The following is a 22,743-nucleotide window of genomic DNA, read 5'->3' as shown; positions in this document are numbered from 1 at the left end:
CGACCTGTTTTGACAAAACACGCAGTTGGCATTGAGAGTGTCACGTGCCATGTGGTGATAGATTCCGGTTTTGGCACTCCATGGACCAATCGCTGTCAACTTCGACGAAGTTTCTCGTGCATGTCGCTGCCGCAGCCAAGCACCGCCGTCACAACACTCCATGCCGATGGCTAAGAAGCACGACACTGGGCACTACGCTGCGTACGCCGAGAGGCGCGCCAATTCGTCCTTGCAGATGCTCGCCGAGTCCTCAACCAGTGTGTCGATGTGGGTCGACGTTGGGTCCAAAGACGACGTGTCCCTGTCGAAAACTACGTCGGACTGGAAGGTGTTTTGCGCCAACCGCGCGACCACTACCATCGACACAACGCTACATAACGTGGTGCAGCGGCTGTTCCAGGCCACGGAATCGTCCAAGTACCAAGAGCTCATGCGCTCGATGTGGGGCGACGCGTACTTGGACGCGCGGGTGATCGAAGTCATTGGTGCCGACCCAGAGAATGCCGCGTCCATGGCGACAGTGGCGCCGCAGCATCGCAACGTGCCGTCTGTCTTCCACAAGGTTCACAAGCGCACGTCGGTCAAATGGTTTGCCACGTTGGGCAAGTCCAAACTCTCCAAAGCATCCGAATTCCACGTCGTCGAGGTACGACCGACTACCCATCTAATTCGTTTCCATATATCCTAACCTTTGGCGGCAGTTTATCGGCTTGGTGTACGACAGCCACAGCCGAATCCAAGCCATATACATCTACCAAGAGTCCATGAGCAAAGTAGACGACGCGCCGTTGCCCCTTCAGACTCCCGTGTCCGCCACCTTCGACCGCGTGCGTGTGGACGGCCTCATCATGAAATTCGAAGCGCTCGAACTTCCCTCCGGCGGCGAATACGTCATGATGTCCCTCGCCCTTCAACGCCAACCGTCCTTGCTTGACTTTGGCTTCAAGAACCCAGCCGAAGACCTCGTGCTCCGGTTCGCCAAGGGGTACCGCGCAGGGCTTCGCCGGACGTCGGCCGCGTTGTCATCGTCGCTCCGGATTGCCGACACCGGGTCGTGGGTTCGGGATCAAGATCGACCGGCCTGTTCCGTGTGCGCCCGGGCATTCCATCCCCTTGTCCGGAGGCGGCACCATTGCCGCAAGTGCGGCGAAGTGGTGTGTTTTCAATGCTCCAACCTGTTCAACACACTGGACCAGCAGTCATCGTCTGCAGCGCCAGACGTCCGCCTGTGCAATCGATGTGTGGTCCAGCAACAAGCGGACGCCGGGCGACACCTCGGGGTCATCGACGCCAACGAATTGAAGGAATGGCTCGACGAAGAATTGGCGGAAAACAACCCCGACCTGTTTGACGTCCCGCCACCCGCCGCCCGCCGCCCCCTGCCCAGCGGCGGCGCGTTCACCGGCACCCTGGAAGTGAATGTGTTGGCGGCGACGACGACGACGCAGCTGCTCGACACGTCAAAGTGGAACAATCATCCGTCCACAGCCTCCGCGACTTTGGACGCCGCGCCTTCAACAGACAACCTTGTGCTCGGCCCGATGATGCACCCTCCCCCCGGTGGTGGATCAGCCACGACCCCGCCCCATCCCAACTCGAATCAGTCGCCGCGCACGACGTCGTCGTCGCACGGGCGACTCAGTGCCGACAAACACATGCCTACTCATCCTGGACTCGGCACGTCCACCATCTGTCTGGGCGCTGAGCGGCGCAACTTTGACGCATTGTATGATGGCGACGATCATCGCAAATACGGTCGAAGTAACCACAGCGACGACAACAATCACGACGATGGCGGCGGCGGCGGCGGCAGCTCCAAGGACGGAGAGAACGACGGCGGCATTCACATCGTCGACCCGCCTCAATTATATCGTACATCAACGCCCCATCTTGGGATTCCACCCCCCCCGCCAGCCGCCGCCCATACTCGCAGCACGAGCACGAGCTCGACGTCCTCGGTACGTTGTGCGTTATTGACCTCTCGAGCTGTGGTGAACATGGTTCTTAACTCTATTGCAGCGCCTTCATCACAAATCGCCTCGAACGCTGGACACGTTCACGTTGCAACTCACAGCGTCGTCGTCCATGTCCATGGGGGTGACTGCGCAGCCGACGCCGTTGCGCCAATCGTCCCATCGCCGCATGCCAAGCATCGAATCCCTTCCGTCTCACTCGGTGGACCAGTTCATTGCGTCGACGTCTCTTCCGTCGTTGCAAATCGATCCCCGATACCTCCCGCGCACAAACACGACCCCCACTCGACCACCGTCGACGTACTTACTTCCGTCGACAAGGCCGCCATCATTCGGAGGCATCCGCACGGCCTCTGCGTGGGCCAGTGTCACCACCTCAACCACTGGTACGGATTTATTCGTTCTCCATCTCGTTTGACACATGTCACCGTCGTCGTGTAGCGGCGGTGGAAGCGGCGATGCGAGATCTCCACAATAAGATTGGGGGTCCAGTGCACTTTTTGGTCGTGTCGTTTTCCGACGGATGCGATGCCATCGACGTGATGGTCGCGATGGAACATGGCGCCCCGGGCGTGCCGTTTGTGGGCGGGCTCTCCGCTCGAGGTAAGCTAACGACGGAATATCACTGTGAAATATATCTCACTTTGATATGGTCGTAGGCATATGCGACGAAGCGGCGTGGGTGTCTATGAAACGTGGCGGTCTCGTGGCGCTGTGGGGAATCCACGACCCCCTAGGGTCGTACACCGTCGGCTCGACGGGCTACGACGAGTTCACGGCCAAGCATAACGTCGCCGATGCCGTGCATGAAGCCCTCCACACCACCCCAAATCCGGTACCATTCCCCTTGGCATCGCTCTTTTCACATATATGTGATGGGTTTTCGGTAGGTATTTTGTCTAGTGTATGCATGCCCGCTGGTCGTTGACGAGGCCCTCGCCGGCCTACGCAGAGCAGTCCCGTGCCCCGTGCTCGGAGGATGTTCCGTCCTTTCTGCGCATTACCAAGGCTATTGTACGTCGCCGTCTTCATCACGTCCAAGCGAAAGCACAACTGAAAATGAGTTGAGAACTGTAGTGCAAATCAGCAGTGCAGGCGGATCCACGATTGGTATGACATTTGCACTGTGCTCCCCCAGTGTCGAGACGTCCGTCGGGTGGTTCAGCGGGCACAACGTCGTCCATACCAAAGCCACGGCCGTCGCCAGCGAACTCAGTCCTCCCATGCCGTGCATGGGAGTCGTCACGTCCGCCGACAGTCAAACCAGGGTCGTGTACGAGATTGACCATCGGCCGGCTGCCACCGTGTACAAGGAGGTACGTACGTCCGTCCGTGTTGTGCAATCATTATCGTGTGTGGCTATGAGAATGACCACATGAGGGTAATGGATGGGGGGCATACCATGTAGTGGTTGGCGAACGTTCATGCAGCAGACGCTCCGATGAAGTTCCCGCGACTGGGGTACATGTATCCGTTAGGACAAGTCGTGCAAGAATCACTTCCGTCGCTTCACGTGAATGCCACCCCAGTTGTAACGGCCGTAGATGACGTTGCTGGCACGTTAAGCTTGACCACGCCGATTCGAACGGGCACGACAGTCGCTCTCATGCACACGTCGGTGGATGTGTTGAAGGACGCCGTGAAGCGAATGGCCGTCACGGTGATGCGGACTTCGTCATTTGACGTCAAAGACGTCGACGGATGCCTCATGTTTTTGTCCGCGGGTGTCCAGGTCGTCTTGGGGTCGTCCATGAGCATGTCTGGTCTCGTGGGGGCCTTTAAAGCATGGTCAGGAGGTGCGAGCTTCCTCGGCTTGACGTCGTTTGGGGAAGTTGGGCACTTGGCCCACGATTCGACTCCGCTCTGCGACGCGCTCATGTTCTCGTACCTCATCTTCTCGAACCAGCGGCGCAATCCTCACGCATGATAGAGGAATCTTATTTAACGTTAATATCCCCATGCCATCATGCCTCATGTCCTTTCTCCGCCGCCTCGTTCACCGCAAAGGCGGCTTGCCGCAGCAGATTGCGCGCGTTTTCAGGATAATTTAATTCGGTCGAATTTCTACAAACTTGACAATTGTATACTTGATGTCCAGAAAAAAATATATTTGGTTTCTCGATGGCGGAGCGTTTTGATTGGTTATTGGGTTTGTGGGGCTTCGATCAGGAGGGCTTGTTGGATTTTTCAGTTGTAAAGTTGCGCCATGGGAGAACGAGGGCATCGCGGCGACCGGCCGAAGGACAAGAAGAAATCGCGGCATGGTAGCAGTCGGAGTCGAAGTCGCGATGCTGGGGACCGAGAGAAGAGGAAGCGCAGCCATAGTCCAGGCGAGCGCAAGCGGAGTCATGATCGGAAGCGTAGTCGCAGCACCGACCGCAAGAAGGAAAAAGATCGGGAACGACGAAGCCGGAGTCGCGAACGAAGCCATAGAGATAAGGACGAGCGCAGTAGTAGTCGACGAGACAGAGGCGAACGGAGCAGTCATCGTGGAAGGGACGACCGGCGAGAGAGTGACGATCGACGAGACCGCCGAAGCAGCCATCGCGACTTGAAGGAGCGCAGCCATCGAGGAAAAGACGAATCGCGAGACGACCCCAACCACCGCGAGAAAAGACGGCGATCTAGCTCACCCGAGTCGAAGCGGCGAAAAGAGGATCACAAAGAGGACACCACCACTCCTGTTCTGGTGGGTGATGAGACTTCTGGAGAGGAATCAACGGCTTTTAGTGGAACACCGGTGCACCATTCTCGACCGCCACCACCACCTCCACCTGTAAAGTCGGAGAAGAAAGCGACTTCATCGTATGGCGGGTTGACGTTGAAGGACTCAAGAAAGCACAAGAAGTATGACAAGTCGAGGTCCGAGAAGAAACCTCCGCCACCTGCTGCAGCGAATAGTGACAGCAAGGATGCGATTGAACGTCGCCAGGAACGTCTCCGGCTGTGGCGGGAGCAGCAGAAGCAAAAGGAAGACGATGCTGTCACTGAGGTCGAACCAATGGAAACAGCCGATGTACCGGCGGTAGCTGGGTTTGTCGTGGATGAGGACGTAGTTCAGCAAGTTCCCATGTGGCCGATTGACGACAAGGAACCAGACCAAGTGCAGCCACCATCAGCTGACGGCACGTCCGAAGCCCCGGAGATCGACCCGTTGGATGCGTTTATGGCCGATTTGAGCAACACGGGGCGGGACGACGTGGCGGAACAGCGGAATTTGGAACTGCCCAAAGCCAAAGTGATTTCGTTCGAAGAAATCATGTCGAAGAACAAGGAAGTGGATTTCTACGGATCGTTTTTACCTCCCAGCACGTCGTTGTTGCCAGCGTCGATCTACCCTCCTCGGCAGCCCAACGAGACCGATGCCGAACGCGATGCCCGTGAAAAGGCCGAGCTGGACGAGTTTATGCGTGCGATTAAACTCAAGCGGGACCGCGAAGACGCTGTCAACAAGGAAGGCTTCCTCGCCCCCAACGAAGGCAACGACGACAGCACGACACACGTGGGCGACAAGAAGAGCGACACGGGGCGCATTTACCAAGGCGTGGAGGAGGACGCGATCGGCATTGAGATGGCCAACAACGTGGACAGTCGCACGGCGCTCGAGATTTTGCAGGAGCAGCAAAAGAAGAAGGAAATCAAGCCCGTCGACCACAAGTCCGTGTCGTACATTCCGTTTCGCAAGAAGTTTTACATTGAGCCGGCGGATGTAGCCGCCCAGCCGCAGGAGGAACTGGACGCGCTGTTGGTGTCGATGGAGATCAAAATCCGAGGCAAAGGCTGCCCCCGCCCCATTCAAAAGTGGACGCAAACCGGGCTGAGTCAACGGCTCCAGAAACTAATTGCCCGCCAAGAGTACCCGACGCCGTTTGCGATCCAGTGCCAAGCGCTGCCCGCGATCATGTCGGGCCGCGACGTGATTGGCATCGCCAAGACAGGATCGGGCAAAACGCTGGCGTTTCTATTGCCCATGTTTCGGCATATCCTGGACCAGCCTCCGTTGAGCGATGGCGAAGGGCCGATTGGGTTGATCATGGCGCCTGCCCGCGAACTGGTCCAGCAGATTTACATAGAATCGAAGAAGTTCACCAAGGATTTGGCGCTGCGGTCGACAGCGGTGTACGGCGGGTCGTCTGTGTCGGAGCAAATCGCCAACTTGAAGCGCGGGTCAGACATTGTAATTTGCACGCCTGGGCGCATGATTGACATTCTCACCATGAGCGCGGGCAAGATGGTGTCGTTGAAGCGCGTGACGTACGTCGTTCTCGACGAAGCAGATCGGATGTTTGACATGGGTTTTGAGCCGCAAATCACCAAGATCATGATGAATATCCGTGGGGACCGGCAAACGCTGCTGTTTTCGGCGACGTTTCCCAGGAGCGTGGAGAGTTTGGCACGCAAAGTGCTGCGGAAACCGATTGAAATCACAGTCGGAGCGCGGAGCACGGCGTCTGGCGACATCAAACAGTACGCCGAAGTGCGCGAAGAATCGGACAAGTTTATGCGGCTGCTGCAGCTGCTCGGGACGTGGTACGAGAAGGGCAACGTGCTTGTGTTTGTCAACACACAGCAAGCCTGCGATCAGATCTTTCAAGACTTGATGAAGGCGGGGTACTTGGCGCTGAGTTTGCACGGCGGCAAGGATCAAGTGGACCGCGACTACACAGTAGACGACTTCAAACGAAAAGTACGCACGTTGATGGTGGCCACGTCGGTCGCGGGGCGGGGGCTGGATGTCAAGGATTTGGTGCTGGTAATCAACTACCACTGCCCCAACCACTTGGAGGACTACGTGCATCGTGTGGGTCGAACCGGTCGGGCAGGACGGAAGGGCACGGCGTACACGTTTATCAGTTCGCACGAAGACGAGTACGCCCCCGATCTGGTCAAAGCGCTCGAAAACGCCAAGCAAGATGTACCCCCCGAGCTCCGGGCGCTGTCGGACCAGTTCAAGGAAAAGGTGCGGTCGGGGCTGGCCCGGTACCACGGCAGCGGGTTCAAGGGCAAGGGGTTTACGTTTGACGAGTCGGAGAAGTCCGAAGCCCAGCGGGCGGTGGACTTTCAAAAGCGGCAGTATGAAATGGACGAGGGTCTCGCGGATGCTGGCGGCAACGACGACAACGACAACGACGATGACAAGGCGACGAAAGCTACGTCGGCGGCGGAACAACCGGAAAAATCGATCGAGGAAATGACCATGGCCGAAAAGATGAACAGTTTCAAGGAGCGCGCAAGGCAGGTGGCCAACATGTTGGTGGGCGAGCCGAGCCAGAAGGACGAAGTGCGGCACTTTCGAGACGAACTCGAGATCAACGACTACCCACAACAAGCGCGATGGAAAGTGGTGCAGAAGGAATCGTCGGACCTGGTGGCGGAAATCACGGGCGCTGCCGTCATTTGCAGAGGGACGTACGTCGCCCCCGGCCGAAAACCCAACGTTGGCGAGCGCAAACTGTACTTGGCCATCGAGGCTGGATCAAGGCAGGCTGTGGCAGAGGCGAAACGCGAACTGCAGCGGATTCTGGACGAAAAGACGATGGAAGTGGGCATTGGCGACGACCGCAAGTATGGCAAGTATTCTATCTAGTAACGCACAACAATTCAACATAGACGTAACGTTCTTTGGTCGGACCCTGTTGTCGCTCAGCAACAGGAATCGTTGGCTGTGTACATATCATACTAGGGTAGTATTGAGTGTCTAAATCCATACTGTACAGTATGGATTTAGACACTCAATAACGTAAACAATCAATTTAAGGGCGGCTTCAATCAATTTAAGATTAAATGTACATGAGCCAATGAAAAGACGTGAAATTTCCTTGATCCAATGAAACGCGAAATAACCTAACCACACAATTTATATGCAATGTAGTATACCTTCTTCAAGATGAAAATATGCGTCCTAAATTGATTGTTAAAATGAGATCAAACTTGCTTGGTTTTTGTTGATTTAGTCATTGGAAACACATCGAAACCCAATATAAGTTGTTCCCCATCAATTCACTGTCAGCTACCGTGTAGCGTTTATAGTTTTAGACACCCACGGGGCAATTATCTGTACTCTGAAATTTCGGATAATGGCAAATTGTCCAACTTCAAATATGAAAAGTGGATCATCATAAAAAGTTAGGGGTACCATTGAACATAAGAAAACTTATCGTACAATGGAGATACTATTGTAATTATAAGAGGGATTGTATTTGGGAGGGCCTCTATACTCTATATTCAATAACGTTTTGGAGTGTCTAAAACTATAAACGCTACACGGTACAATCTCCAAGTTTCAGAGGTCGAAAACGTTGTATGAGCGGGGAGGTGGTTGAATTCGCACATCATCAAGCATTTCATCCAAGGCCAAAATTGAGGCATTCATAATTGGCGAAAGTAAAATCTCGAGTTTCTTCGCAGTCATCCAACTTGTTGGAGAGAGGCATCGGCTGCTGCACTGACACACTTTCTATCGCTCACTGCAAGTGCAGTGCTTGCATTCAGGAATTCTTCTGCGTAGTAGTAGTGTTCTTTTACCCAAAATTTGGACTTTTGTGCTGACTAGCCAAATCTATCGATCGATTCTTTGATTATTGTCTGCCGATTTGGTGCTGCTCATTCAATTCTGGTAATTTTTCAAAAATAATATTCCATTTTTTGGCAAAATGGGATAAACGAAATATGCCATTTTCAAAATGGAGGTACTGTAAAAGGTCCATTTTGTAATGATATGGCGTTTCGGACCACGTAAAGGAGTAAATCCCACATGAAATTATTGGATTTGGGTTAATTCAAGCAAGACATGTTTCAATTTGGATCAGATTTATTGAATTCGGCCCCCCAAAATGGCGTTTTGGGCCAGAATATTAGAATATTACAGGTTGCCAGACGGGGCCATACACAATTGGGGCACTTGGTTTCGCACATCGGTCATTGTTAGGATTAGATTACAGTACTCTGGTATCATAGTAGTACAGTACAGTAGTAAGTATACTATTATTATTTACTACTACTACTTTTATCAGTAATAAGTAGTACTTTTGTAAATTCTGCTTTTTTAGTATGCTTTTGGCTGAATATTGTAAGGAGATTGTGTTTCGAAAAACTATTTTTCGACATTGACACTTGGCCTAGTCATGAATTGTTACCAATGCTTTGAGACGGCGAAATTGTCATCACACGTTTGCGACGAATAATAAAACGTAAACAGTATGTATCAATTTGTAGGGACGTGTGGGCAATCTGTTTACCGGCCAGATGTAAACCGCTTGTCATACGGTACTCTTCATCGACGTTCCCTCGCTAGTTTCTATGGCCCTTCCGAACTCTCCTATCAGGGCGACTATAATACTCGGGGAAACCACGTAGACACTGCACAGGATGCCATTGGGTGGAAGAATCAGTCTCCAAGTGCTTGCGATCTGAAATATCGAATTGCAGGTACAGTAAGTAGTACAGTAAGTAGCCTACACTTAGTGCCACGCTCTCATGAACGTAGACATACGCATGTGAGGAATGTACGCCTTTCGGCGCCGAATCCGCGTTGTACAAGCATTGCATGGACAACAACCTTGACACTGTAAATTATGAACCAAGGACCCAATCACTGGTGTTCAGGTGGCCCTACGATCTCAATCCTTTGAAATGGTCATTGATCAAGTTAATTCATCGCACTCTTCGTCTCTTGCAATCGTTAGAATGCCCCGCACGCTTCCATCACATTATCGATCGCCCAGAGCGTCTCACATGTCTAGTTCGCTACTGGTGGGTTAAACGCGTTTTTTCGTGATCATAATCTGGTTCCCCGCCAGCTGTCGCGACCCAACATTTGCCTCATATCTCTCTGTTACGGAGGGGGGGAATGTAACACAACAACTACTAGGCATCAAAGTAGAGTCTCGTATTGGGTGGTGTACAGCCTCGAAGTACCAGCAGAACGACTACTCGTTGCAGGTATCAACACCCCCGGTGTGGGGGACTTCGTTCCCCAGTTTTGTTGGGTATGATTGCCAAACAATTGGTACTGTAGAATGCGAAGGCTCTACAGACGTACATCCATGTTGACCAGGTCACTCCTCCGACAAGCCCACTGTCGATGAGGCTGTCACTTGGGAGCGAGCCAATCCAGTGCCCCGGCCCTGCCACGTCGAGCGGAAATTCTGAGGCACCAATCGTTCGAGTCAACCCGTCCAAGTGTCAGACTGCGTTGAAATCGGACCTCAAGATCGATACGTTGACGCCGTCTCGACTGCATTGGTGCACATCGCAGCCAATGGGCGGCGGCAGATGAAAATTGTCAGCGACAACATGTCCGTGTGTCGTAGGGGTTACTATATGTTTTATCCCGACAGTCATGGACAAAGTCACTTTGCAATTCACACTCAACTTGCCACCCCAACCACCATCTTGTCATGGCGTCGTCGTCCCCCACATCATCGTCGTCGTCGTCGTCGTGCTCGTCTGAACATGGCTCCGAGTCGGGTAGCCAGCTCGACTACCGCAAGGCGTACTACGCCAAGAACAAGGACAAGGAGATCGCTCGCATGAAGGTGTATTACGAAACCCACAAGGAAAAACTCAGTGCGTACGGCAAGGAGTACTACAAGCGCAACCGCGAAACCGAGCTGCACCGGTTCAAAGCGTATCGGGAAAAGAACTTGGGTCGTGACTTGGAGCGCAAAAAACTATGGTACGCACGCAACAGGGACAAAATCCTCGCCTACGCCAAGGCGTACGACCTCAAGAACCGCGACAAGCGCAATGCATACCAGCGCGAACGCCGTCGCCGCATGAAAGAAGCGGCCAAGGGCGCCACCGCAGAGGTAGCAGCCTCCACGGCAGAGCCGTCCATGAAGATTGAGCCTGTCCAGCACCCTGAAAGTGCAGACGACCACGAGCTAACTCGTCGCATGAAGCAAGCCAGCCTAGCCCCCCAGTTGAAGTTGTCGTTTCTGCTCAACCCGACCGAGTAGAAAGCCCATGGTAGTTCGTGTTGTTGTAGAAGCCTATTTTATTATTGCAAGCCTAATTAATATAGACATGCCGCTTGGTTGAACGCACCTCTTGCGACTGATTTCTTCGCCCACTATTAGTGAATGATCACCTTGGTACGATGGCGTTTACAGTTAATAGCTCAAGTACTGTACCCCGGTACTGTACTTTGACGCAATGGGATTTTCGGATTTTGCGCGGCGTAATCTAACGAGGGTAACGTTATACTGATACTTCTACATAGTACTGTAATAGTACTACTACGTAGTATAATACTTTGTACTACAGGAAGCTTAGTATCGGTTATTGTCAAGTCGATTCGAAATTGGAGCGACGTGCCAAATCGAATCAGTAACGTTAAGCACCAAATCCGCGGACAATCGATCGACCAATCAAAACCCAGATTGCTAATCAAGTAGCCAATCGAATCCATTCTTCGACCAATTCAACATCGAATTAGTATGTGACTTCAATTAGTGTGCACAGGACGACATACAAAAGTCAGTACAAACAATCGATCGATAGATTTGGCATAGAATCGCACCTAAGTCAACCAAATTTTGGGTAAAAGGACAATCCTAGTACTAGCTTACAACACGACACAAACTTTCGCTGTGAGTTTGTCAACGAGAAAAGCGTAATCGCAGGTCTCAACTGCATATATATATGAATATATGAAACTGGCGAAATCGTTGTCTCTTGAGCCACTTGTGTACTAATACCGATGGTGCGGCAAGCTATTACTACCGTATACCTTATGGATCTGTACCCCCGAAAATGTCAGTAAAATCTGATCGAAATGCATACAACTCAATAAGAGCCTGTTCCAAGTTTTCTACCCATTCTATGACCATGATTGATTGGACATAAATCATTAGACTAAGATGCATGCTGATTGGTCAATAACACAGTGTTGTCGGCGATGCGCAGAAAGGTGTGGCGGGTGCAGCGCAGGTGGCGCGTGAACCATCCGTCGTATGTGCCGTCGGACTTGACTTGCCGCCACGTGGTACTGGGTACGACAACAGTGTTGATGCCAGGGGCGCGGTTGCTACGTTCGTCGATCGAAAGGCGGCGCCAACGGCAGCAACTCACGCTACAGTGGTCGAGTCCATGATGTCAAATTGAAAAGTTGGAATGAGATTGGGATCAATTATTGGATAGTGGGCATCCATTATTAGCCAGTCATTGGCGAAATAGCTGAGGTGCCCAAAATGGGATGAAATGGGGTCATGTACCCCATTTTGAAAAATGGATTTTGTAATGAGTTGGGGAGCGTTTTGATTGGATAATGCCCATTTTGAAAAGTACTTGGAACAGGCTCTAAGGTGGTCTGATTTTTTCCAATGAGTTCAGATTGGTTACTTCTACTACTTCGACTTGTTTAATTGGCTAGAACGAGATAATTGGACAGTTTTGACCAATATAAAGCGACTTGGGTACAGCCTTCCAAGGTACTACCAAATCGTACTTTATTGACACCATACAGCAATTTGGGTACAACTCGATAAGACAAAATTACTGATCCATAAGGTATACGGTACTATAACGACGTGGCCTAGTATATACTAGAGATAGATTCCAAGATTTGTCGTCTAAGTTATCACGCTTTGACTGGGCGTTGGTGAGGCAAGCGGTCGAATGCGCAACCTACGTTGCTCTATCCAGTCATTATGGGCTTGGATGTAGAAACTAGTTACCCAAATAGGACAAGTACCCGTCGGGGTGGGCATCGAGTACCGGTCCATTGTCCCAAATCAAGTCAAACCCTCCAACCTACCGTCGCAAAAAATATACTAGTATTCCGGATCATCCGTAGATATATCATCACTCCAACATATATATATATATATATATATATATATCCGTACATGTCGCTCAGATCCATTTCGATGTCGAGCCATGTCGATGACTTGCATCGTATGCGCAACTAAATTCCACTTCAATCCGTAGTCTTCGTCAGTATCTACCCCCAGTGCCAGCCATCCGTTCATATTAATAAGAGTAAAAGTCGCGGTAACGTTACTATAAAATAAAAAAACACAGAAATATATATATATATGTTTCCACCACCTACCCCCCGTGAGCGATGGCGACGCATTCACTTCGAGCAGCCACGGCTTGAGGTCGCTGTCGATGAGGATGTCGTACCCGTACAACTCGAAGCAATGTTTGTCTTGGATTAAAATAGGTTGAACAGCCAAAAGCGACTTGGTGACCACCGTCTAATTAAACCAAGTTAAAATATCTCCTTTTTCTGTTTTCAAATAACTTGAAATTTGGACCTGGATGTCGTGGAATAGACTGTCCACGGCCCGAACACCGTGTTTTGAGATGAGAAACTGCTTGATCGAGTCCAGAGGCCACTTGCATCCCATGCTTTTATCGTAATCTTGCGCTGTCTTTTGAACCGATGCGTTGGTCAAGTGCATATCTATATCTCATTTCATAAATCTCCAACTAACCACGTTCATTGAACTAACTAAAATCAACTAGCTAAAATCAACTAGCTAAAATCAACGAGCTAAAATCAACTAGCTAAAATCAACTAGCTGTAAAATCAACTAGCTAAAATCAACTAGCTAAAATCAACTAACTAAAACCAACTAACTAAAACCAACTAACTAAAATAAACTAACTAAAATCAACCAACTACGAACAACCAACAGACTACTTACACAAGTTATCCATGTCCGCCTTTGCCTGCGAATACCGAGCGTTCGAAAACCGACCAAACCCTACAACATACAAAAGTTTTATACATATATATATTGATTATTTTTGTATAATACAACATATTCTAGTATATATATATATTGCATTGAACACCTTCAATACTCCAACATCCAAGACTCGGGCAAGTAGAACACATCCAACTAACTGTACACATTCGACAGTCACAATTTCAGGGACGTATGGTTCAATCGTAGAGCTTATATAATATCGTTTCTACAGTATATTTGACATGGTGAACAATTGAGCCATTGATGTAGTAAGTAGTCTGTTGTATATACCTGCACGATAGGTCCACACCACGAGCGGAGAAAACGACGTCACGAGCACATATAGCCGTAAATCGAATTTCTTGCCTACGTACACAAGTACCCTGATTAAGAGTCTGCTGTAAATGGTGTAGTTCGGTACCTACCGCCAATGGTGTAGGGGTTTTCAATGTACTTTTGAACAATGTACGTATCGGACGTTTTGGCCTATCGATATAATATTGTTGTGTGTGTTTATTCTAAACTCGAGCGACATACGAGAAAAATATTTGAATCGACACAACCATATACATGTGCTGACGAATCATCGGCAGAAGAAGAATGTAGCCAATCAGATTGCAGGAAACCACCATCAACGTCGAATTAGTGTGCGACTTCCAATTAGTGTGATACCCATCCCCCCACAGGACACGTATTTACATACTACGTAATACAAAATTCAGTACAATGAATACACCGATCGATTGATAGATTTGGCGATAATCAGCACAAAAAGTCCAAATTTTTGGGTAAAAGTCGACAATATCGGATCGAACGAACGATCGGTTCAATTTACGAACGAACGACGGACCTGCAACCCGTCGGGTTTCCACGTATGGTCCTTTTTCCAATCGCTGATTTGACTGAGCTTTTCAAACAAAAAGATGCCTTTGCCCTGAGCTTTGCCGATTGGCTTCATAATCCACATGGCCCCAGGGAACCGCTTGAACTCTTCCAAGAACATGCCATACTCCATGGGCAACACGAACGTCAAGCTCCAGAAGTCCGCCGGCGGAACGCTCAGTTCCCTACACATGTCGTCACACACACCCTCGTGTCATGCACGTCGTACGACTTGGCTTGCTGCTTCTTCATGCGCTTGAGGTTCTTGACCAGCAAATCCTTCCGCGTCAACTCGTAATGGTTCTTAAAATGGTTCAGTCGCTGGTGTTCATGTAGCTTTGGCTGCATCGCGTCAAAGTACTCTCGAACCCACCCCACGTCCGCCCAATGCAGGTCCCAGTCCATGTCGCTGTCGGTCTCTTCCCATCCGTCCAGACTCGTCATGACGTCGCACACGGTATTGTGGAGCGACGTGCGGAAGCGCACCTTCACATTCGGATCGCGCGGCGACGATGACAGTCTACGTAACGTCGTCGTCATCGTTCGGCTACCTTAGTGCGTATGCGTCCTACTTACCGCCTGTCTCGGCTCTCTGGCCGCGGTTGCCGCTTTCGCAAGTCCATGTCTGTCTGTTGGCGATAGATCTTGTATCCGGATAGTGTCATCCGGTTTGGACTTACTGGGGGCCTCCTCAAACAACCTTTTTGTAGTATTTCTCATCCAGATAAGCCCTCATTCTTAATGACAAGCTACTTCACTTTATCAGTGTGGCAAAAGGGAAGGGCTGTTACAGTACAGTACTGCTCCTGGACGGTACGGGGAAGTATCATGCAGATCCCTCATTCCGACTTATTGGGTTTGCGTTCGAGATGACCAAGAGTTGCTAGTTCAACAATCCCACTGCACTTGTTAACGTGCAGCCAATCGGAAGCGAGGGGTACCTACACAGCACTTCTCAACTTCAAATTGAACTTCAGGAAAACGATGACGTGGCTTTGTATCCGCCTTGCGATTTCAGCTGCACTTTCCATCGTTTTACATAGGGTGTTTCCTTATATTTAAGGTATACCCAAGCCAAGTAGCATACAAACTCCAAGCCAAAGGGTGAAAATCCCTAACTATATTCACTCTATGTATTTCGCGAGTAGCCAGAGAAGAACAGTGGACTGACGCTTGAGTCCATTTTCGAAAGTTAGGCATGATGGAGAAAGGTGACGTCGGCAACCATGGATGGAGCTCTCTTGTGTGTGTCGAAACGCCAAATGTCTTCATCGGGTCCAGCATCAAGCAACGTTGCTGGAGCTTACACCACGGCATGTTGACTGTGTCCACAGGCAAGTACGGCACCACACGGAAGCATCGGGTCAAGCAGGGTGGGGCGTGGTCGGAAAAGGAGCTTGGAATCCAAGTCGAAACCGAAGATGGCATTTGGTATCACGGCATGGCCACGTCCAAGGTGCACTGGGCCATGTGGATGCAGGCGTTTCAGTCGCTGCACCCTCCATCCTCACTCACGATGTCCCCAAAGAAAGTGAACTTTCACGGCAAGGTGCGGATTCGGCTGATCCCACTCAAGTCGCCCGACGAAGTCGCGCAGATGCATTATTCCGACAGCGAGTTGTCGGCCATGACAACAGACGACAAACTGCCCCGCGATGCGTTGCGAATGAAGACCAATCGACACAGGCAGTACCATCTCGCCAAGCATTTTGTGTCCATGTGATACCGTGTCTACGTTTGTTAATATTTAATGCTGTGTCGTCCCTCACGTTCATCTTTCATACTTGAAGTAGTTAACTTGTATTGTGGATTGGATATTGGCTAATCCATATTGAGTGGACTTGATTGGCTCGTGGACAGAAGCACGAGTTGGTAGTCGCGACTGTTGTCTTGCTGTTGCCGAGCCAACTTGGTCCTGGGATGGTGGCGGTGGGATGACATATATTCAACCAATCAGAACTCAGGCGTGATTCACTATTGATTAGACAAACCAGGCGAATTTTGGAAGTTTATAGCGAATTCAAAATACTTCTATTTACAATCGTTAGTTAATAGAAGTACTGTATACGATCGTAATCGTTTTTTCTATATTTTTTATATCGATACTACCATTACACAGATGTGAGGAGGCCCTTGGGAATAGTTTTTGCTGCATTCTACTCTGCATATAAACACATCCTCAATATTGATATTCTCGGTAAATCGATGTTTCAAAGTTTCAAAATGAGTCATGTTTTACCGTATTACATTATATAGTTCTATATCTAATAAACTCGTTTTTGATTCTATGTATAAAAATAGTTGAAGATCTGAGAACAATCCTCTCATAATAAATACTAGTACATATTATCAGAAACACCGTCGCAGCTGTCGACTACAGTAATAGTACCGGTATGCAGCAATGTGGGTGCATCTCGTTCGAAAAGTCAATACAGTACTGTACTGTACCTCATACTATAAATAGTAACGTTATTATGGGTACAGATATACAGTAGTACTAGTACTGTACTTGGTATACTAGTACGTTGCACCTCGAAATACCTAGTATACAGATCGAAACATCAAGATTTGAGGTCTCAGGCCATTGTCAAATGCGACCGTTGATGGTACTGTGTTGTTTGTGTTGTTGATGTACATACCGGTATAGCCAAACCATGATGCAGATCATTTGATAAGCGTTGAGCCAAGCCCAAGTAGGGAGGGTACAGTACATACGTAAGAATTACGGGTACTGTAGATACAAAAGTGTACCCATGCGACGCGAATATGCTTAAGCTCTTACAGTTACAGTATAAATCCATCTTGTTCCAAGTGCATTCCAGCGCAGTACATACTACCGGTACTACCGTAGTTCACGGCTATTCGATTCACAGGGGCTTGGTATTTAGAAATAGATACGTGGTTATAGTTAAGAACTGCACTAGGTTACATCAAAAAGGGTCAATGTACATGGAGCCCTATCGATCGTCTTCATCGGACGAGTTGGTGGTGTACATGTCGTCGTCTTCATCGTCGGACGCGGGAATCGTGCGGACTCGGACATGTTCGCAGAAGCTCACTTTGGCCGGTGTTTGCGGCACGTCGTTCGGTGCGTTGAGGTTTTGGAACGCTTGAAGCCACATGGCCCACTGCGCTTTGTTGTTGGCGACAGCTCTAAGCCATTTGCCTTCCTCAGTTTCGACTTGGATGCCATGGGGCGCTCCTGTCCAGGCTATGCCCTGCTTGACGGCGTATGTGTTGAATTTGAATCGTTCGTCTGCGGATACGGTCAGAGTGCGCTTGTTCAAAGTCCAAATGCGATCTTTGAAGGTCTTCATGACGACCCATCGTGTTTCCTGGACGGACATGAACGAGGTCACTTTTCTGTGGTGGGTTGTTGGGGGCATGACAATGCAAATTGGACAATGACCTTCACCAGCACTAAGAAATTCCATCGCCCAATCAAAACACTCCAACAAGTCTTCGAACGTCGGACCATCCCTAAACAGGGGGTTATTTAGGGCATAGTATGAAACTACATATGGATTTGCATTCCACTCGGCAAGGTACATTTATGAACAGAACCCTACTAATACAGTAGCACTTGTAGTTAGGAAGTGCAACTTCAACCCTAATCGCGTGGGAGCGATAGCTTCTCTCGACCTGGCCAAATTCGTGAGGTAAAGAGCAAATTCATAACTTTTGATTTGATAACCAACTGGGGCTGTTATTATCCATAACACTAACGTTCATTGGAAGTATCAGCGAGTTTTTGAGAAAAAAGAAGGGGAACCTTCAAAGTTGCCATTGAGAAATTCAAGTACTTACAAGTTGAATCTCATTGCACGGCAGTTTGAACTGCAATAAAGAGTGCCCTCGCTTTGTATTTCACGTCGCCTTTATGTCCAACGAGGCCACAGCAGAAGGTAGGTTGTTGCATTTACTACTGCTAATTTACTACAGTAACAGTATGTACTAGCCAACTACAAGTAGTAATAGTAGATTGACATTTCCTTTTTTATCGTTGAAGAGCTGGTTGTTTTTGATATTGGTACAGTACTGTACTGTATGCCTTGCTACTTGCTCGAATTTGGAGCTACGTGCCTGGCATATGAGGGGCGTTTTGCGTTATACCTAGTATACTGGCCCATGTATACTCGTTCATGTAGTGTACAAACCTCCTTGCGTCAGGACTCGAGCCATGCTCTGGTGCTGATGAAATCTTTTTTGACTTATTGACATGATGTGTCCAAGCAACACAATCACAATAATACAATAAATCTATCCAAGTGAAACATACTATTGTCAAATCGATTCGAAACTGGAGGCTTGGGAGAATCGAATGTCTTAGGAGAATCGATTAAAGAACCGCCTGAGCCAATCAAATCACGTCATGTCAAATTTCTGCCAATCCAAATGTTTGAACCCTCCGCATTGGGCAAAACCATTTATATACTCATCGTTGTATAGTATAGTGTGTACAAGATTAAATTGGATGAAATGGATTCGAATGCTATTTGGTGAAATTACTCTCTCAAGTCCAAATTTGGGTGAAATGTATACCTTATGTATGGTTCAGTACCCATGATTTTGTCTTATCAAGTTCTACCCAAATTGATGTATGGTGTGAATAAAGAACGATTGGATGGTACTATTAGAAGGCTGTACCCAAGTCAATGTATATTGGTCAAAATTATCTAATTATTTCGATCTAGCCAATCAAACAAGTTGAAGTAAAAGAAATGGCCAATACGAATAGATTGGAAAGAAATCAGACCAACTTATTCAGTTGTTTGTATCCATTTCGATCAGACTTTACTGACATTTGGGTACAGATCCATAAGGTATACTAGTACTACCGGTAGTACGGTAGTACGTCGGAACTCGACGTGTGGAACAAATGATGGTCGTTCCATGTTCGTCTCGAAAGTTCTAGCCACAAATATCACCTCAGCCAAGTGTACGTATCGTTGTTCACGTTTGAAAATGTGCAGTGCCTGACGTAAGTACTGATATTCATGTACACGTACGTAGATACATATCCTCGACATGAATGGTGGAGTTGACATGTTCGACCTAACGTTATACGAAGTACGTATACTTTCGCTTTTCGAGTCGTCAGCTCGCGAGGCATTGATTTGCCATACAGTATTGCACAGCACGAAGCAACGGTACAAATACTGTACAGGTATATCTCATAGTGGCATGGATCTATGTACTGGTATAAAATCCCACCGTGCGAGTTCGCAGAACACTAATTAATATATGTAGGGTTCTGGAGTACTAGTACAGTACAGTAGACTGTTGGGGACAGGCAGAGTACTGTACTGGTACAGTTTTCGTATAAGGGCCACATTTGGACGAACTTCACTTGCTGTACAAACTTCAAAGTACTAAGTACAGTAGAAAGGTTGACATGGTTTCGATGAGTGCCACATTGGCTGACAGATATTCAATGGTCAAACTGTCAGATACCTGTACAGTACAGTATGACAAGGTGTCAGTGTATTTCCCCAGCGAATATGCGAAAATAATGAGCGGCGATGTGCACCCACTCGAAACTGTCAAGGATTTTCATTATTTACCCTAAACAATGTCTAATTGGTTGGTTTATGGAAGAACCAGTACGATTCGTCCAAATCCTGCAACTTCCGGATATCACAACCACGGAGTATTTATCAAAACATCGAAAAACAATTTCATGATTTGACCCAATTGATGAAATACCCTAAGGAATCCTCGCAAAAAACGGTTGGTGCAACCTTGCAGCCTCATCTATGTTCCGATGAGGCCACAACGGAATGTCGTGCGACTTAATTGAATTTGCATCGTCATGCACACGTCCGCCCCGTTGAAAACAAAGTCCGTCGTAGCTGTCCAAGAGTCTGGCTGGTTGGGAAAGACCTTCCGCGACCGCATCTGGAGCTTGGAACAAGGTACATTGACCATGACAACCAACGGCCACCCCACGAAACCGGTGAGCGTCCACGTCGAGAGCGGCAAAGTGTGGCAAGGAATGAAGTTTGGGTTCAAAGTTAAGACCGACGATGGTATGGTCATCCGCGCTCACGCGAACTCGAAAGCCCAGTGGGCAGCCTGGCTACAAGCACTCCACAACTTGGCCCCAACCGAGCACAAGTCTGCCACGAAAGTGCACTTCTGTGACATGGTCCGTGTGCGTGTGATCCCAAGCAGCGACGACGAAGACTGCACGACGTCCTCTGACGACGAGAACGGAGACTGATTGCGTTTTCACTCAATACATCTCCCAAGTGCCATGCTGCAGAACTGCCTCCAACCTTTCGTCGCCTTGTCCAACAGGATGTGCCGCGCCAGCTAAGTATCATCTACTGTAGCTAGCATGCCCCACAAAAGAGGCATTGCCAAACACGTGGCGTGCCTTCAAGTCAAGTCTCTGCGGCCATTTACGTTAATATATATATAAGCGCCAACCGATTAACTGTTTGAGTTTGCTTCGTTGGAACACCAGCCACGCTCGGCGTGCGACAAAGTGTCTGCAGTGCCACGTTTTTATCGCGCGACTGCACACATCGACATAGATCGCATACAAATTTCAAGAGATTCCTTCCACGCTCTCGACTGTTTTGACCAAACTATTTCGAGCGTCAAGTTGCACGAGAACGTTCGACCATTCTCGTCCTGCTTATAGTAAGCGTCCTCGCATGAAAGGCCACGCCGATGCGATGCGGGGGGGACAATGAATGCTAGCTACACGATCTATGTAGATAACATTCGTTTGTTATCTTTATAATATAACGTTATAGTCGAATGTTATGAGGACAACACATGTCGCCTCAGAATTTAGTCCAGATGACAATAGATTCGAAATAGAACCGGCCAATCGAATTGGCCCAATTTATGCTCGAAATCCGAGGAGGATCATTGCCAGTTGCAATTTTCACCCAACAAGTTCCAATCAACTGCTAAACCCCATCATGTTCACATCGCACGTGATTGTCGAGCACGTCCACTGGCTTTTTGGCCGGTGTTTTACATGCGAGACGTGGACGCTGACGGACGCCGTCCTGACCGTTGTCACAGAGACCCACGAGTCCATGCAGTGCCACGTTGTATGTGGCCAAGCGTGGGCTGCCATCCAATACGGCATCCAAGTCCAAACCGACGACGGCAAGTGGTTGCACGCGTCCGCCGGCTCCAAAGTGCAATGGGCCATGTGGCTCGATGCATTTCAAGACTTGGCGCCGCCCCCGAAACCCCACTCCCCCGTCAAAGTCCAGTTCAACGACGACGTGGCCGTGCTGGAAATCCCTGTGCTCTCGGACGAAGAAAAGGCGCTCCTGTTTGCCCCCGACCCAGTGTTTGGGACCGGTTTGTGTGCGTGATTAATCGACGACCGAATGGGCAGCCCCTGCGGGTGCTGCGGCGGTGCCGTCCTCAACGGAAGTTGAAGTGCCACGAAGCTCCAACTTCATTCTGCCGACGTGGCCATGACGTACGTCCAGGCACATACGAACAAGTCAAGCCACCCCCGGCGCCAACCCGAACCAAACCTGAATGTCCTTGTAGAAAGGATGATAAATCAGCAAATACAGACGTTTGAATGATGATATTGCGCCAGCGCATATTCTTCACAGCACAGGGTTCTGAGACCCATGTTGCAATTCGCATCGAGTGCTGATTTGAACCAATGATGGGGAGTCCAAAACAACGAACTCGTCGTGTTTTGCTCTGAATGCATGTTTTGGATGGCATACATCCATCTACATTTCAAAGCATTTATATATAGCAGTATGCTGACAGTGCGGTCTAACTAAATCCATTCAAATCAGTGCGGATGGGTTACTATTAGCGGCGATATCCTCGCTCAAAGATCGCAAATGCTGAATTCGGCGAAGACTCGAATATTCTCGTGATTCTTCATGAATGTTTCTAGCATATACCAGTAGTAGATACTAGCTTTATCCGTACATTTCGGATAACCGATTTCATTTGAAATCACTTTTGACAGTCAAATTCTAACCAATGAAAGGATGTACTATTCATTGTTGGCCAATCAAATTAATATAATTTTACCCTAAGCATCGTCTCCAAAACTTTCAACTTGCATTAAGTGAAGAGCCATTTGCGTTTACTGTTAGATGACACGCTCGGATCAAGTCATGGTCATAGAAAACACTTTCAGAATGGATCTCTACTTTTTTTATTTACAACATTCATCTAAAATG

General features: G+C 49.0%; 8 protein-coding genes across 15 annotated transcripts; 6 read left to right on the top strand and 2 right to left on the bottom strand.

Moving 5' to 3' along the window:
- The first annotated feature begins 119 nt into the window (after positions 1 to 119).
- H257_08603 (hypothetical protein) lies at positions 120 to 4,020 on the top strand. Of its 5 annotated transcripts, XM_009834557.1 has the most exons (8): positions 120 to 646; positions 702 to 1,958; positions 2,020 to 2,359; positions 2,415 to 2,576; positions 2,633 to 2,808; positions 2,864 to 2,987; positions 3,051 to 3,289; positions 3,382 to 4,020. In XM_009834557.1, the coding sequence occupies exons 1-8, from the start codon at positions 161 to 163 to the stop codon at positions 3,898 to 3,900; spliced, it is 3,303 nt and encodes a 1,100-aa protein (XP_009832859.1). In that variant the 5' UTR covers positions 120 to 160; the 3' UTR covers positions 3,901 to 4,020. The 5 variants fall into 5 exon arrangements, with proteins under 5 accessions (XP_009832859.1, XP_009832858.1, XP_009832862.1 ...); XM_009834556.1 differs by having other exon boundaries at positions 2,864 to 3,289; XM_009834560.1 differs by having other exon boundaries at positions 2,633 to 2,987.
- Positions 4,021 to 4,180: 160 nt separating this feature from the next.
- On the top strand, positions 4,181 to 7,604 carry H257_08602 (hypothetical protein). The gene is made up of 2 exons (XM_009834555.1): positions 4,181 to 4,662; positions 4,704 to 7,604. Exon 2 carries the CDS (start codon positions 4,975 to 4,977, stop codon positions 7,558 to 7,560), a length of 2,586 nt encoding a protein of 861 aa, XP_009832857.1. The 5' UTR covers positions 4,181 to 4,662; positions 4,704 to 4,974; the 3' UTR covers positions 7,561 to 7,604.
- A 2,707-nt stretch (positions 7,605 to 10,311) lies between these two features.
- H257_08601 (hypothetical protein) lies at positions 10,312 to 11,020 on the top strand. The gene has a single exon (XM_009834554.1). The coding sequence runs from the start codon at positions 10,373 to 10,375 to the stop codon at positions 10,931 to 10,933; it is 561 nt and encodes a 186-aa protein (XP_009832856.1). The 5' UTR covers positions 10,312 to 10,372; the 3' UTR covers positions 10,934 to 11,020.
- A 1,411-nt stretch (positions 11,021 to 12,431) lies between these two features.
- Positions 12,432 to 15,315, bottom strand: H257_08600 (hypothetical protein). 4 transcript variants are annotated; one of them, XM_009834551.1, is made up of 11 exons: positions 15,134 to 15,315; positions 14,787 to 15,077; positions 14,526 to 14,742; positions 14,101 to 14,161; positions 13,967 to 14,041; positions 13,631 to 13,690; positions 13,238 to 13,386; positions 13,030 to 13,177; positions 12,824 to 12,918; positions 12,653 to 12,728; positions 12,432 to 12,602 (listed from the first exon to the last, which is right to left on the bottom strand). In XM_009834551.1, exons 1-11 carry the CDS (start codon positions 15,220 to 15,222, stop codon positions 12,556 to 12,558), a joined length of 1,308 nt encoding a protein of 435 aa, XP_009832853.1. In that variant the 5' UTR covers positions 15,223 to 15,315; the 3' UTR covers positions 12,432 to 12,555. The 4 variants fall into 4 exon arrangements, with proteins under 4 accessions (XP_009832853.1, XP_009832855.1, XP_009832854.1 ...); XM_009834553.1 differs by having other exon boundaries at positions 12,670 to 12,728; XM_009834552.1 differs by having other exon boundaries at positions 14,790 to 15,077.
- A 437-nt stretch (positions 15,316 to 15,752) lies between these two features.
- On the top strand, positions 15,753 to 16,575 carry H257_08599 (hypothetical protein). The gene has a single exon (XM_009834549.1). The coding sequence runs from the start codon at positions 15,788 to 15,790 to the stop codon at positions 16,343 to 16,345; it is 558 nt and encodes a 185-aa protein (XP_009832851.1). The 5' UTR covers positions 15,753 to 15,787; the 3' UTR covers positions 16,346 to 16,575.
- An 859-nt stretch (positions 16,576 to 17,434) lies between these two features.
- On the bottom strand, positions 17,435 to 17,950 carry H257_08598 (hypothetical protein). The gene has a single exon (XM_009834548.1). It carries the CDS (start codon positions 17,941 to 17,943, stop codon positions 17,515 to 17,517), a length of 429 nt encoding a protein of 142 aa, XP_009832850.1. The 5' UTR covers positions 17,944 to 17,950; the 3' UTR covers positions 17,435 to 17,514.
- A 2,320-nt stretch (positions 17,951 to 20,270) lies between these two features.
- On the top strand, positions 20,271 to 20,994 carry H257_08597 (hypothetical protein). The gene has a single exon (XM_009834547.1). The coding sequence runs from the start codon at positions 20,370 to 20,372 to the stop codon at positions 20,778 to 20,780; it is 411 nt and encodes a 136-aa protein (XP_009832849.1). The 5' UTR covers positions 20,271 to 20,369; the 3' UTR covers positions 20,781 to 20,994.
- Positions 20,995 to 21,492: 498 nt separating this feature from the next.
- Positions 21,493 to 22,009, top strand: H257_08596 (hypothetical protein; the record flags this gene model as incomplete). The annotated part of the gene is made up of 2 exons (XM_009834546.1): positions 21,493 to 21,886; positions 21,924 to 22,009. 2 exons carry the CDS (start codon positions 21,493 to 21,495, stop codon positions 22,007 to 22,009), a joined length of 480 nt encoding a protein of 159 aa, XP_009832848.1.
- Positions 22,010 to 22,743: the final 734 nt, after the last annotated feature.

This window comes from Aphanomyces astaci (assembly GCF_000520075.1).
Source record: "Aphanomyces astaci strain APO3 unplaced genomic scaffold supercont1.19, whole genome shotgun sequence".
In the NCBI taxonomy this organism is placed as follows: Eukaryota; Oomycota; class Saprolegniomycetes; order Saprolegniales; family Verrucalvaceae; genus Aphanomyces; species Aphanomyces astaci.
This window is presented reverse-complemented; position numbering and strand designations above follow the sequence as displayed.

Excerpts from the sequence above, each read along its gene's own strand:
- H257_08603 (XM_009834556.1), top strand. The coding sequence starts at position 161 with ATGCCGATGGCTAAGAAGCACGACACTGGGCACTACGCTGCGTACGCC. Across the intron at positions 647-701 it reads CCGAATTCCACGTCGTCGAG|TTTATCGGCTTGGTGTACGA; the intron begins GTACGACCGACT and ends CTTTGGCGGCAG. Across the intron at positions 2,577-2,632 it reads GGGCGGGCTCTCCGCTCGAG|GCATATGCGACGAAGCGGCG; the intron begins GTAAGCTAACGA and ends ATATGGTCGTAG.
- H257_08602 (XM_009834555.1), top strand. The coding sequence starts at position 4,975 with ATGGAAACAGCCGATGTACCGGCGGTAGCTGGGTTTGTCGTGGATGAG.
- H257_08601 (XM_009834554.1), top strand. The coding sequence starts at position 10,373 with ATGGCGTCGTCGTCCCCCACATCATCGTCGTCGTCGTCGTCGTGCTCG.
- H257_08600 (XM_009834550.1), bottom strand. The coding sequence starts at position 15,222 with ATGACACTATCCGGATACAAGATCTATCGCCAACAGACAGACATGGAC. Across the intron at positions 13,387-13,630 it reads GGCGGACATGGATAACTTGT|ATATGCACTTGACCAACGCA; the intron begins GTAAGTAGTCTG and ends AATGAGATATAG. Across the intron at positions 13,178-13,237 it reads GTCTATTCCACGACATCCAG|ACGGTGGTCACCAAGTCGCT; the intron begins GTCCAAATTTCA and ends TGGTTTAATTAG.
- H257_08599 (XM_009834549.1), top strand. The coding sequence starts at position 15,788 with ATGGAGCTCTCTTGTGTGTGTCGAAACGCCAAATGTCTTCATCGGGTC.
- H257_08598 (XM_009834548.1), bottom strand. The coding sequence starts at position 17,943 with ATGCCCCCAACAACCCACCACAGAAAAGTGACCTCGTTCATGTCCGTC.
- H257_08597 (XM_009834547.1), top strand. The coding sequence starts at position 20,370 with ATGCACACGTCCGCCCCGTTGAAAACAAAGTCCGTCGTAGCTGTCCAA.